The 13,669-nt window shown below is 34.5% G+C and overlaps 1 protein-coding gene across 1 annotated transcript; it reads right to left on the bottom strand.

Annotated features, from left to right (window-relative positions):
• Positions 1-119: 119 nt before the first annotated feature.
• Positions 120-13,065, bottom strand: LOC142356759 (phospholipid-transporting ATPase ABCA1-like). The gene is made up of 6 exons (XM_075408556.1): positions 12,821-13,065; positions 10,501-10,624; positions 7,119-7,729; positions 5,870-6,106; positions 4,489-4,776; positions 120-534 (listed from the first exon to the last, which is right to left on the bottom strand). Exons 1-6 carry the CDS (start codon positions 13,021-13,023, stop codon positions 291-293), a joined length of 1,707 nt encoding a protein of 568 aa, XP_075264671.1. The 5' UTR covers positions 13,024-13,065; the 3' UTR covers positions 120-290.
• Positions 13,066-13,669: the final 604 nt, after the last annotated feature.

Here is a 13,669-nt window from a genome sequence, read left to right as displayed (position 1 = left end):
GATTCCGGGGAAAATTGTGCAGTTAAATTTTACCCGCACAAGGCCTTACCTGCACACTGTTCAGGTAAATTTACCCCTACATTATTTAGTGTGTATATGAAAAAAGTCATTATCTCGCCTTGTCATTTTATCTTGGTTGCTTGGTTTGAATAACAGAATTCACCTAAATGATACAGTCTGCAGTTTGTTTTCTACAGTTTGTTCTTCTTTATTCTTGATTCCGAACACTTTGGAGTTTTTTTTAGCTGCAGTCTAAATTTATCCCTACCAGTTTTGTCCAAACAAAATTTTTAAGAGGTCCGGTTATTTTTTGGCTGTTCCTTCGAACCCGCAGCCGGGCTTTTAAGACTCTTGTAATGGCTGTTGGTTTTTGTTGTGCTGATATCTGGTTTTTCTTCTCTATCGCTTTGAACCAGGCTTCTGCTATTTTCGCTGGCATTGAGAGTTTCATACTGCTGGTTTTGGTCTTTGTCGTGTTGTAAGAACCGTTTTGAACCGTACAAACCACTGCTAGTTTGCGCTTGATTTGGATCTGAAGCCGAGTTGAGGAATTATTGGTCATTGTATTTTAATTTTATTGCGGATTTTTAAAAAATCAGCGACTATAATAACCAATCATGCATTTTTGAGGAGTTATTTTCAAAATTAGTAAACAAAATAATAACATTGTTCGTGATAAAAAGATGACATGCAACCGAATTTATAAATCATAGTACAAATCATTTCACAGGTCTACTTACTTACTGTTACCAGTGATTTAGAAACAACAAAATTCGACGAACCCCCCCCCCCCCCCCCCCCACACACACACACACACGCACAGCAGCTTAGTGACCATAAAACCTATAGCCCCCCATCATGGCACAGATTTCTTAATGGGGGACATAATTTGGCGGTGGGGGGAGGGGGGTGTATTGTGGGAGGGGGGGGGGGGGGTAGTTATGGTGGGAGACCCGGAAAAAACACAGAATATGCAACGACGGTCAATAGAGAAATTGAATACTTGAAAACGAGAACAATTTTTTGAGTCATTCGAACTTCATTGAAAAAGTTAATCGATGATGACTTTTGTGATAAGATTAGGAAAAACAAACTTACTATTTTAATTTTTGTTGCAATTGGGCTTCTATAAATTGCTCTAGGAAATAGATTCTAATCAAAATTTGTAATTAATAGGGGAAGCAATGCACGAGTTAGACGAATGTTTGTGATAGAAAATTTTGGCTCGGATAAACTATGTTTTCCCAATAGGTCAAGTTGAAAATCAGAGTTTCTTTTAATTGAGATCAAATTAGTCGCAATAATAATAATAAACATCATTATATTCAGCATGAGCTGTTTGGATGATGGAGCATCACCAAGCGAGATTTTTTGAAAGAAAAAAATGTTTAACACTTGGAAAAATTGAAAACAAACCTGAAATTAGCAGGGCAAATATTGACAAAAGAAATTCCAAAAATTATCAGAATTGGCCGCTAGACGGAAAGTGCTCAAATAAATCAGAATTCGCACAAGAAAGGATAATAACCGTCAATTTTTCATTTGACTTTTTTTACACGTAGTGGGATAGGGGAACTGCTTTCTGCATTACAGCCTATCAGCTATAGAGTAAACAAAAATAATTTCTTATGGTAAGTAAGTTCTGCACTTGGATTTTCTTTTACAATGTTCTTTGAAATTCAATTCAAAATTTTGCAAAGGGACCGAAAAAATTAAAAATTAAATTAAGAATTAGATATTTTTTGTTTGCATTGCTCCCGAAGTTAAAACTTCATGGAGATGTTTTAAGTTACCGGATTAAGGAACAACTTTTTGTTGTCATTGATTTGTTTGTTTGTTTTTTTTTGTTTTCAAGAGCAACATTTGTTGGATATTGCCCGGTTTTTCAAGAAACTGATCATGCATATTATGTAACAATTTTTCATGACTTTCCAATAAATCAACAAAAAATCCTTTTCGAAACTCCCGTTTTTATGTAGTAGGGTATTTTGAAAGTTTTTCAAATCAAAATTTTGATAAAGAGACTTTGAACTGTGCACTATAGGGCCAGGTTAGTTTGCAATCGCCGGCAACCGGAGTAACGATATGCTTGCCTGTCATCTTGTTCAATTAAATGATTGTATTGTTAGTAAAAAAGCCTCATCAATGGTAGATGGATAGAAAAAAAGCAGAAATAAGCAACGTCAACGTACTACGAAAAATTACTATGAAAAGAACTCGTTATCTCAATATTTGGATCATTGATTTGAATTATTGTTGAAATTTCAACACACAGGAATGTTTGTGATAGAAAATTTTGGCTCGGATGTACTATGTTTTCCCAATAGGTCAAGTTGAAAATCAGAGTCTCTTTTAATTGAGATCAAATTAGTCGCAATAATAATAATAAACATCATTATATTCAGCATGAGTTGTTTGGATGATGGAGCATCACCAAGCGAGATTTTTTTGAAAGAAAAAAATGTTTAACACTTGGAAAAATTGAAAACAAACCTGAAATTAGCAGGGCAAATATTGACAGTAGCGTTTAATTGCAAACACTGCTCTTTTTGTTTGATTCAGCACAACGGCAACTTATATGTAAAAAATAAACAACAAAAAAAGAACAAATGTCTCGATGCAATTGAATGGTTGAGTGCTAGACATGGATTGCCAGAACTGTCTACAGTGACAACTCAGAGACCTTCATTAGAACTTCAGGAAAAATTGTGGCAATGAACGGAGAATTGAAAGAGCGTTCTACTGATTCAGTTATATGATTGCATTGTAACCCAAGCAACCTCATCAAAGGTACGCGGAAAAAAAAGAATGATAAAATGGAAAGTAGCCAATTTTTCTCGCGTTAGACTGGAATGATCATGTGGATTCGGGATTTTTAGTTAGTGATCAGTCAGGTAAAGTTGGTAAGCGAATCTAGAGTAGCTAATTGGAATAAACAGGCAGGTTATAACATGTGGATGGAAGTGTAAAAAGTGATCAATAATCTGATTATAGCCGATAATATTTTTTACCCAAAATTAGGACCACTTTTCCATTTCTCTCTCCCCCCCCCCATAAAATAAAGTCGATGGAACAGTGAACATTATAAAATACAACATAGTTAAGAAGTTTACCCTCTTGATGCCCCAGCAGTCACGAACCGGCCACAGAGATTCCAGTCTCCAAACTTCTAATCAGGCAACTAACGAAAATTTTTACATAGCTGATCAGCATGTTCACTATTCTATGCACGACAAACTGTTTATATTATCAGAGTACTGTCATTTGAAAAAAAATAATTACCTCTGTAAAACGTGTGTGAAAGTTTCAGGAGACCACAAATTTTCAACACCAATTTGCAGTGCTACAAAAAACTCTGTCCCAATATTTGGACTCATTCAAGTTGGTTTGAATCATTTTGGAATTTTGAGCACAGAAAACAGTAGCTATTAACTGCAAATACTCCGCTCTTAAGACAAATTTGTATTTGATTCAGAGCAACGGCAGCTCATTTGAAAAAACTAGAAAACGCATAAAAGAACAAATGTTTCCACGCGATTGAATGACTGGACCTGACTGCTAGACGTGAATTACCACCACTGTCTACAGGACAACGCAAAGACCTTCATTAGAACTTGTGGAAAAATTAATTGTCGTATAATTGTGGTAATGAACGGAAAATTGAGAGAGCGTTCTTCTGAATGTAGTCCAGTTATATGGTTATATTGTCAGTCAAACAACGTCATCAATGGTACGTAGGTGGAAAGAAAAAAAGAACAGCAATATGCAAAGTAGCCAGCCCTTGATAATAGGGAAAGGAACTGGTAACAGGGTACCGGAGGAAAATGTTGGTGTTATTGTTTTCTGAATAAGGCAGAAATTCGAGATTTATTTTCCCAGCGATCTCAGCAAAATGACAGGATACTCAACGGAAAATTTTGAGTGAAAGGACTTTTCTGAATCTCCTACTGAATCCCGTACTGAATTTTTACTCATCAGACGTTCAATTGATCATTTTTTCCATAATCAACTTTTCGTGAAAAATATTTTAATAAACACAAAAAAACGTTGTTAGCTTTAAGTTTATTATGCGCATACTTTAACGACTTCTGTCTAAAGGAGCCCGAAATTTGATATGAACTGGGACCAAATGGACAGTAGTTCAGCAAACAACGATAGTATTTTTCGAAACTGACCAATTTAATAGCCACTAACATATCAGTATCCTCCTTAAAGAAAATAAAAAGCGTTAAAAGCGTTATGGATGAAGTCACCTATCCAAGCCGTCTAATAAATAATTTTGAGACACGTTTCAAAAATAGTCTAAAACGATTACTTCATCTACTTAAAAAACGGCTAAACACGGCCATACTTGAGAAAGAATCTTAAAAAGGCATAGTGCGTCACCATCCCCCTCCCTCCTCCTCCCCCCCCCCCAAAAAAAAGGCCGGTCAAAAACGATTATTTGTTATGATTCTCGGAGCAGAGTTTTTTCTAAAGTACTCAACTAGGGAAGCAATATCCGGCAAATCTTGATAAACATTGCTTTCTTCGGGCACTATTGTATATCTGTGGCTGTCGTCATCAGCCTTTTCATCGCCCTGTTGACTGGCAAAACTGATGAACAGCTGGTCCAGCGATGTCTGGCTTATAGAATAGTCTTCAATTATTTTTGAACGACTCTTTTTGCGTTTTGACGATTCCATGTGTGCAAATATTTCAGCTACTTTTACTTCTCGGGGAATTTGGAAGACGACCAAAGTGGGAAGTTTTTCCTTGACAATTGCGTTCGGGTATCTAATCAAAATGGTGAAATTATGAAAGCGAAATTTGTATAAAATAGAGCTATTTTTACTGTCGGCAAAGAAACTTGAATAGAAATCGTTTTTAATTGGTAATTGTTGTTCAAATATAGGTTTTTTATTTTCTATGTTGCCTTATATATATAATAAGTCGAAATCGAACCATATCATTTTTATTTTAAAGTATTTGGTTTTAAAAAATTTGCACAAGTGTGCAATAGTGTTTTGGAATCTTTCCCCTAAGAAAAGAAGGTCTCAATTTCTGCTGGTTGACCTGTTTCTAGTCATTTTCAGCCCAAGTCTGATTTTTTTTGGTCAAATTTTGTGGAAGTTGTGGAAATAATTGCAAGTTTTTGATAGTATATACTTCTGTGGTATCGAAAAACGGACGGAAAAATTGTACAGCCGCCAGATAAACTCAAATTACTGTGAACTCAAGTTCAAAAGAGCTTTTTGTTGGTCGTTTATTGACCATTCAAAACCATAATGGTAAAATGGTCGAGCCTCGCATTAAGACTTTTAATTCTTGCCAGAGACTTGAATTTAGACCTGCAAAGTCTGTACCAAGATCGGTATCAGATTTCTGAGAGTAAAAAATAAAATTCTCACAGAGTTATTGATCTCTACTGGCCATTTTTGTATCTATCAGACACGTGCAGTGCTGAAAAAGACTCACTTTAGAAACGGAATCATAACAAAAACTGACAAATAAAAATTTGCTAACAAAAACATTGAAATTTGACTATCATTAACCCAGAGTGTCATAATAAAAACTTTAACAGAAAAAACCAAAAAAGATTTTTTTAGAACAAACGGTTTAGTTAAAATTTGAGAGATAATGAAAAAGTTTGTTCTGATTTTTCGATTCCATTTTTTAGATATTTTGTTTGAGATTGTTCGAGCACAATTTTGAGCGATTGAGGCATAATCAATGTGTATTATGGAGTAAAAGAGTAAAAATGGGTCGATGTATGATCAAACATTCATTTCTTGTCGTCACAGTTTCTCAAAGAAGCCGATCAAAGCCAGTTTATGCCAAGGACCGTCAACTGCTGACCTATAGAGTACCCCTGGCTCCTATAACTCACTTGGATTTGAAGTAGTCCTCAGCTCGATCAGACAAACCCGTTCTAGTCCTTGCCTCTACCATGTACCCCTCCCCGTACTTATTCTTGAGGTGTTGAGTTGTTCCCATGCACTTGAACTGCCCATTGACCATGATACCCACAGAGGTACAGAGTGCCTCGCATTCCTCCATTGAGTGTGACGTCAGCACTACAGATCTTCCCTCTTTGACGGAGTCAAGCACACATTTCCAAAGGAATCTAAGAAGGGTTTCAATGTTAGATGGCTGGGAGAGAACAACCTAATGTAAATTGTACATAAAACAAGCTTGAAATACTGGGGGCCTTCCCGATGGCGGTCCTGTATAAGTTGTGTACTATGTACACACCGAGCTAGCGCCCACTTAAGAATTTAACTATACTGGAAAAAGTAGGCTCAATTGTTGGTTGATAAGCTACCGGGAGCTGAATTTTCCGACAATTCTTGATAATTCTCGATAAATTTTGTTAAATCGTGCTTAATTTTATGAGTTCTTGCTAAATCTTGTTTGAAGGTGCTTTTTAACTTCTACAACTTGTTATATCTTGCCATGTCATGGTTAGTCTTTCTTGGAAATCTTGCCAAGATCTTGTTTCTTGATAGCCATGCAGAGATCATAAAAGTCCGTTCATGTCTTGATGTTTTCTTGCCATGTAACATGTCAAGATCTTGGCAAGATTTTCCATGTTTTGTTATGTTTCTTATCATGGCCATCAAGTTTCAATTCACTGGGTGACAAGAAGCTCCTATTGTTAAACGTATACTTGGATAGAGAAATGAAGCCTTGTTAAACAAGAAAGAACAACAGCCATAAGAAATGTCCAAATTCGAGAACTTAAGACCAGTTGATATGAAATGGTTAGCACACTATAGGCTTGAAAATAATAGGTGCCGGTTCCAATCCGGCACTTGGTCATTTTCCACTGTACTCCCCCCCCCCCCCAACGTACAACAAACCGAAATCGAAATCTTTTGGTATATTTGCGCGAAAATAAGCAGTTAATGACACTAAATAAAGAGTTCAGGGGTTGAGGTGGTGGAATTATGATCCCTAAAAGACAATAAATGACACAAATCCTCACAAAATCGGGCCATTATTAGACGCTCCAGTCAATAAATTAGACAGGATTCAGAATTTTGGGACTTAAGACAATCATGATTCGGGACGGGAGACAATTTAAGAGATTGCACCACATGATCAGAAAAAATTTAAAAAAATTTCAAACTTTGTACCTCCGCGCTTTCGGATCCATTCCAGCTGTCGGCTCATCCAAAAATATGATCATGGGGTCGCCCAAGAGGGCAATCGCAGTTGACAATTTCCGCTTGTTACCCCCACTCAAAGTACCCACGACACTCTCCGCGTAAATACTCAGCTCCATTTTCATAATCAACTCTGTTATAACTCTTTCTCGCACACTCTTCGGAATTCCGCGCAATCTGGCGTACAAAAATAAATTCTCCCGAACAGTTAACAACATATCGATGGCATCAAATTGCGGACAATAGCCGAGATGTTTTCTTGAATCGTTCAATTGCGTCACGACGTTATAACCCCCCACGACAGCGGTCCCACGAGTCGGCAAAATGTCCCCAGTGAGCATTGAAAAAGTGGTAGTTTTACCCGCCCCATTAACCCCGAGTAACCCGAAGCACGAACTTTTCGCGACATGAAAACTAAGACTTCGGACAGCTGTAAAGGGTTTCTTGTTACAACACCCCCCTCTGAACTGCTTCCGGATTTGTTTCACAATCACGGGACAGCCATCGAATTCGCCGTCAGTTACAGCTTTTTCTTCCTTGAAGACGTCACTTTCGAAAGAAATTTCGTCATCATAAATAGACTGATACAAAAAGGCAATTGAGCAGTCACGCAAAATTTAACATTCTTCATTTATTTCGGGATTTAGCTTAAATCTTCTGTCATAAGAATACAGTAACTGAAAAATTAGCGTACCATTTTGATGGCAAAGGACAAACCATTTTTTAAATAAAAATTATCGCCATCACCAGAGAGCAATAAATAGTTTCTCATTTTGTAGACATTATTGAAATTGAGCAGAGTGCAGCCATAAAGAGACAAATTTATGCTCTCAAAAACTGAGGCTAACAAAAACTAATTCCTTGAGGGACTAAAAAGACTCATTAAATTTATTAATTGAAAAAAATATATCAAATAAAATATGACTTAAGGAAATGTTATGTGGGTCAATTATTAAAAAAACCCTTGAATTTTTCATCAAAAATCTTTTTATATATATATAAAGAAACAGTTTGTAAATCTAATTGAATGCAAACATTTTTCTATGTAACTTTTCAAACAATTGAATTGGGCAATTAAGAAGCCATTAATCAAGTATTTGTAAAAGCCCTTTTAGGCCCGAGAATATTCCTTAGTGTACACATGGTATCCTACTTCGTAGACGACAGTTTTTGTAGATGTTCTGCTTTAGAACAGTAATGATATCGTTTGAGGAGTTCGGAGGTATTGTAACATTACGACCCCGCGCCCCTAGCAAAAAAGTAACACCATTTGGTTCATTGCACTTCTTTATTTCAAAAAACGTGTCTTAATACATGTAAAAAGGGCCTAACAATGAGTGATATGGTGACATAGAAACAATTTTACTGATTGGCTTATGCTATTAGACAATAGATTATAGTTCTACAATAGAAAAAATTATGTTTGTTATTAATTTTTACAATTTCATGGCCTCAAAATTCAAAAAAAATAGCGCACTTTAATTTAAAATATGTTGGCAGGGACACTGGTTTGTTATGAATAATTTCTTTGCAAAACTGTTTAACGTAGAGCCAAGTATACGTAATCTGCAAAAAATTGATTTTTAAAGTAATGATTAAATGATCTTTGAAATAAAGTTCAAGAAATCACATAATAATATAATTTACTTTTTTTTATGAAATTGAAAAATTTAGCGTTAAAATTTTTGCAAAAAAATGGATTGCTTGAGATTTTGCAAAAAAAAACAAAAGATGACCAAAATTTTTGTGGTAAAATTTTATTGTGTTGGAACCTTATATAAAGCTCCTCTAACTGCATTTGAAAAACATGGTCATCTCGAAATTCAAACGTTTAAAAGTTAACGCTTTGTTTTAATGTTTGCTTCCTCCAGCTTAATGTTTGCTGGAATTCCAACTTATGCCGTTGCGGAGGATCTTCTGATTACATGAAAACAGTTTTCTTGACTTATTTAATTGCTATGCCTTTCTACATTACACCCATTTTTTCTTAGTGATATTAATCGTTTGAAACTTTAGGGATAATGACCATTCTTTTTGGATGGGAGTTCAAACTCCCCTATGAATGTAAAATACAATAACAAGAACCTTGTATTTTTCAAATCTCGGCTGAAATTTCGCTGTCATTTTAGTGGAATTTCATATTGCAAATTCGAAATGAACTATTTTAAAATTTCCTTTCAGCAGATTTTCAAAAAAAATTTTGGCTAAGTTTTTTCAATAGGAGTTCCAAAACATGGTTGAATTAAAGTCAAAACCAGTAGCAGCAGTTTCATATAATATAAAGCTTTGAGATTTAAAATTTTTATTCAAATGATGTACGTTTTTAATGGGATTACGCAAGAGTTCCGCAATTTCTTGCAAGATTTCTTGCGAAATTTGAGCAATATTTCTTATAAAAAATATACTATTTTTTTTCAGAATAAATCTGAAATTCTGCACAAAGAGCAGTTTCGGGGAGAACTCATAGAGTGAAAAAAACTAAAGTACAGTTAAAATGGATAATTATTTGACGCTTTATCCAATCAAAACATCAATTGGTCTTTGTTTCAAGTTTTTAAGAGAGCTAAAAATGTGTTCATATCAATTAAAAACCATAGAAATAAATGATTTTCCAAATTTGCTCGAAATACTACTCAAAAACAAAGGCTCGGGGGAAAACTGACCCGCTCAGTAGCTTTTCGATAACAAAAACAGAACTCATTCACTCTTATATCGCAGCATTTTTGGAAAGCTATCTTAGGAAAAAGCTAAACATTTAGTTGGAACGATTTCATAGCTCCATTAGCTCGAAAAACAAGAATTTGTAAGAGAAAATCATAAAAAGTGAGTTTTCAAGAGCGCCACTTGAATGTAGTTGATTTCTGCTTAAACAGGTAATGTTACTACATTTTTTTGTAACTTACAACCCCAGCAAAAAATTGAGATATAATTTTTACAAAAAAGATCCCTGTGAGACTAAATTAATCGGCATGAAACACTAGTCTGAATTTTCAAATTTTGTTAATATCCAATATGGTGTTAATCATCTTTTGACTCACTCCCCACAGCATTTATGAAGAATGGTAGAAGTTTTTACGACTTTTTTAGTAGTAAAACAGACCATAGAATTTGTACAAAAATATAAGCTATCATAGTTATTCTAGCTTAAATTAGATTACTCCTAACTATGCGGAGGACAAAGTAATGGGCTTTTAGAAACTATTTTTTTATGATTTGTTTTTAAAACCCCAGCACAACCCTATAAATACAGCTCCACTCAGCATTCTACTTCACTGATACGAAAAAGTCAAATTTAATAGTCGGTAGCTCATAAATGGCTGTTGTGCTAATAATTTTTATTAAACCCAATTACCTTTCTGTTATCAGAGAGGTCATTCGCCATTGAATTCCTCCCTTTTTTCTTGTTCCTCTTTATCATTCTTCTGATCACGTGTCTGTTCTCAATTAGCAGCAATATGACAAACAACACACAGCCTGTTGTCCTAACTTATTTGTTTCCTTAGCAGTAGCAGAAAATCAACAATTTGTTTACATTCATCATAATGCACTATGTCATTGGTCTCCATAAACATTATTTAGACCTGTTAAATATTTAAACATTTAAACATTTAAACCTGGGTTGAGGTTTTTTCAAGAAAAAAAAATCGAAATTGCGGTGAATAGAGTTTTAAAATTTTAATTTTCACCTCAAGGCGTCCACATCTTTTAGTATCGAAATTAGTGCACTGAAAACGTTGATTTTTTGTAAGATTTGCGGTTACGAGCGGTATTATTTTAGCGGTTAATTGACGTACGATGTGCGGTTTTCAGCAATTTTATTTTCACCGCATTCACCGCTTTAACGCAAAAAAAACGCAAGTGTTTTAAGCATTCACCACATTCACCGCAATCCGTAGAATTTATAGCGATTTTTAAAGCTGACAGATCGACCCGGGACAGAACAAAAACAACGAACTATTCTTGGGAACCATATCCAAGAACCATATGTTGTTCAATAAAGGAATACAAAACGATTAAGTTTTTATCCAAGAAAATTTTTACCATTTTTCATTGTTAAGAATATGGTCGCCAAACTACTACGCATAACTTGGATATGAACGAGAGGAAAAGTTCATGAATGTGAAAACGGATTTTAAACTATTTCTGGACGCTGTTTTTGTTGAAGCAAAAAAATATGTCTCTTGTTCTCATTGAATATTTTGTTATCAGTTGTTAGCCCAGCTATTAGTTAATCTGTTTATATTTGATTACTATTAGTTTGAGGAGAAATTTGATTTCCTTGAACGTCAATAGGCCATAAAGTTATAGGTAAATTTTCGCAACCTATTCATAAAAACTTTAATTTTTTCAATTATACCAAGTCATGAATTTTTTCTCTCTCTCATTCTATTTATATTAACGTTGAATTTCTTCGCTATTTTTTGAATGAGGAAATGTTACGGTGTCCAAGCAGGCAAAAATATTGCAACAGTGAACCACTTTTGGCTTTGAATCCGCATTTTTAACTTGCAAGCCTAGTGTGCTAATGCTAACCATTACGGCAACTCGAAAACTTGTTCATCACTTTTAACCCTGTCTATTGCTCTTTCTTGTTCTTCAAAGATTTATATGACTAGCGAAGTATACAGTTTCTTATCAAGCTATTAGTATAATAATAGCTTGATAAGAAACTGTACTTGTTCAATGTATACTTCGCTCGGCATATAAATCCTTGAAGAACAAGAAAGTACAACGGACAGGGTTAAAAGAGATGGACAAGTGTTTGATTTGCCTTAATGGTTAGCACACTAAGCTGACTGAGCTGATAGAAAGCTTATATTGTGCACAATTTCAATTAGATTGTTCTCTTTCTCATTAGGTTGCTCTCTTTCTCTCTCATCTTCAATTGATAGGCTCATTTGGTAACTGTGGACTTTAATTTTTTTCTCTGTTGCTTTTGTGACTATACAATCACTTATCATTTCGACTGGAATCTTTATTCTCAGAAAGTTGCTTTAAATCGATTATTGGGATATAAAAGTTGACATAAAAAAGAAGTGGACTCGTTTTCGTAGAAATGATTTCAGAAAAAGTTTGTATCTTAGGATAACTTTTAGGAGCCATCAACAATTAGATAGCCAAGTAAAAGTAAGTTGAACCCACTGTTGTAATTATTTTTGTGTTCGTTTTTTTTCCTTCATAATAGAGCTAGAGCTCCAACTTTATCATCAATGAGTAAGAGTTCTTTATCCGGATACGTTATTATTTTCATCATTAAAATTTCATCAATTTATTTTTTTTGATTTTTTATATTATTTTTCCAAGGAGTCCATTTTTTATAGCTTCAATTACGTTGGTTTTCAATATAATTAGAACTTTACACAGCAGCGGACAGAGATATTTGGAATAAAAATCAATCAATTTTTTCAATATAGTGATATTATATCAACATGTTGAAACAATTGATTAATTTTGTTCCAAATATGTCTGTCGTGTAAAGCTGTAATTTTGGTAAAACGAAGTTGAGTTCAAATAATGAGTAAAATGTTCTGATTTTGATAGTTAAAAAAAGCCGAGTGGGATATGGATAAGACAATTAAATGTTATACTGCAAAATAAATGATGACCATTTTTTACTTCTGAAAGATTCAAAATATCATTATGCAAAAAATTATAGGAAATAAATAATTCCTTGAATAGTTAAACTGATCAGCAATTTTCCACACTTGTCCAGCTGAAGAGGAGACTGGAAAGAGTAATTTAAATAACTTGAGAGAACCTCATATTTGGCCTGGTTAATTCCCATTTCCAGCAGCCCACGACCCAAACAGTATTGGGGGAAAATTAGGAACACTATCTCGAGGACATTCCTTACTGCACAGGGAATAGTTTCCATTCCCAGGTTCAGATCGAAAACAAAAACAGTCTGTCTTTAAGAAGGCGCTTCGACATAAATCGGAATCAATTAGTTGTAAGTTTGCGAAAGAGGTAAGATCTACTTGAATTTAGAAAAACAAAGAGGCTCAGTAATGTGCGTTCGCACATAAAGTTCTGACCCCGCTCATCCACATTCTTGGCATAAATGTCTACCAAATGAGGAACAGTATTTTTCAAAAATAAATGTATAGGAACAAAAAGATCGCCTTCAACGCAAATAACTCAGTGGAGTAAAAAATGCCGCATTAGATTGATGATATCAGTCATTAATAAAAAATCAAGTCAAGATGAACAACAAAATCAAATAACAATAACAACAAACATAAAGTACATCCAAAATTTTATGTCCACTTTTTAAAAAAAAGTTATTAACAAGTCAAAATAGCGTCAGATAAAGTTGCAAATAACTTGTAATTCACTAGAAAAGATCTGGGACAACTCCATAATAACAACCAGATTACAATTAGACAAAAGGAACGAAAAACAGCAAAGTTAAAAAAATTGGTTTCTTTTTTAAAAACAATTAATTTCAAAGTAATGAAGACCGTTATATGCAAATGAAAACATCCAACGTGTTTATGATCACATACGGCTCTATAGGAGTG

The sequence above is a fragment of the Convolutriloba macropyga genome, unplaced genomic scaffold, assembly GCF_964194025.1.
Source record: "Convolutriloba macropyga unplaced genomic scaffold, txConMacr16.3 SCAFFOLD_3215, whole genome shotgun sequence".
Taxonomy (NCBI): Eukaryota; Metazoa; Xenacoelomorpha; order Acoela; family Convolutidae; genus Convolutriloba; species Convolutriloba macropyga.
Note: the sequence above shows the minus strand (reverse complement) of the source record. Positions and strands in the feature narration are given on the sequence as shown.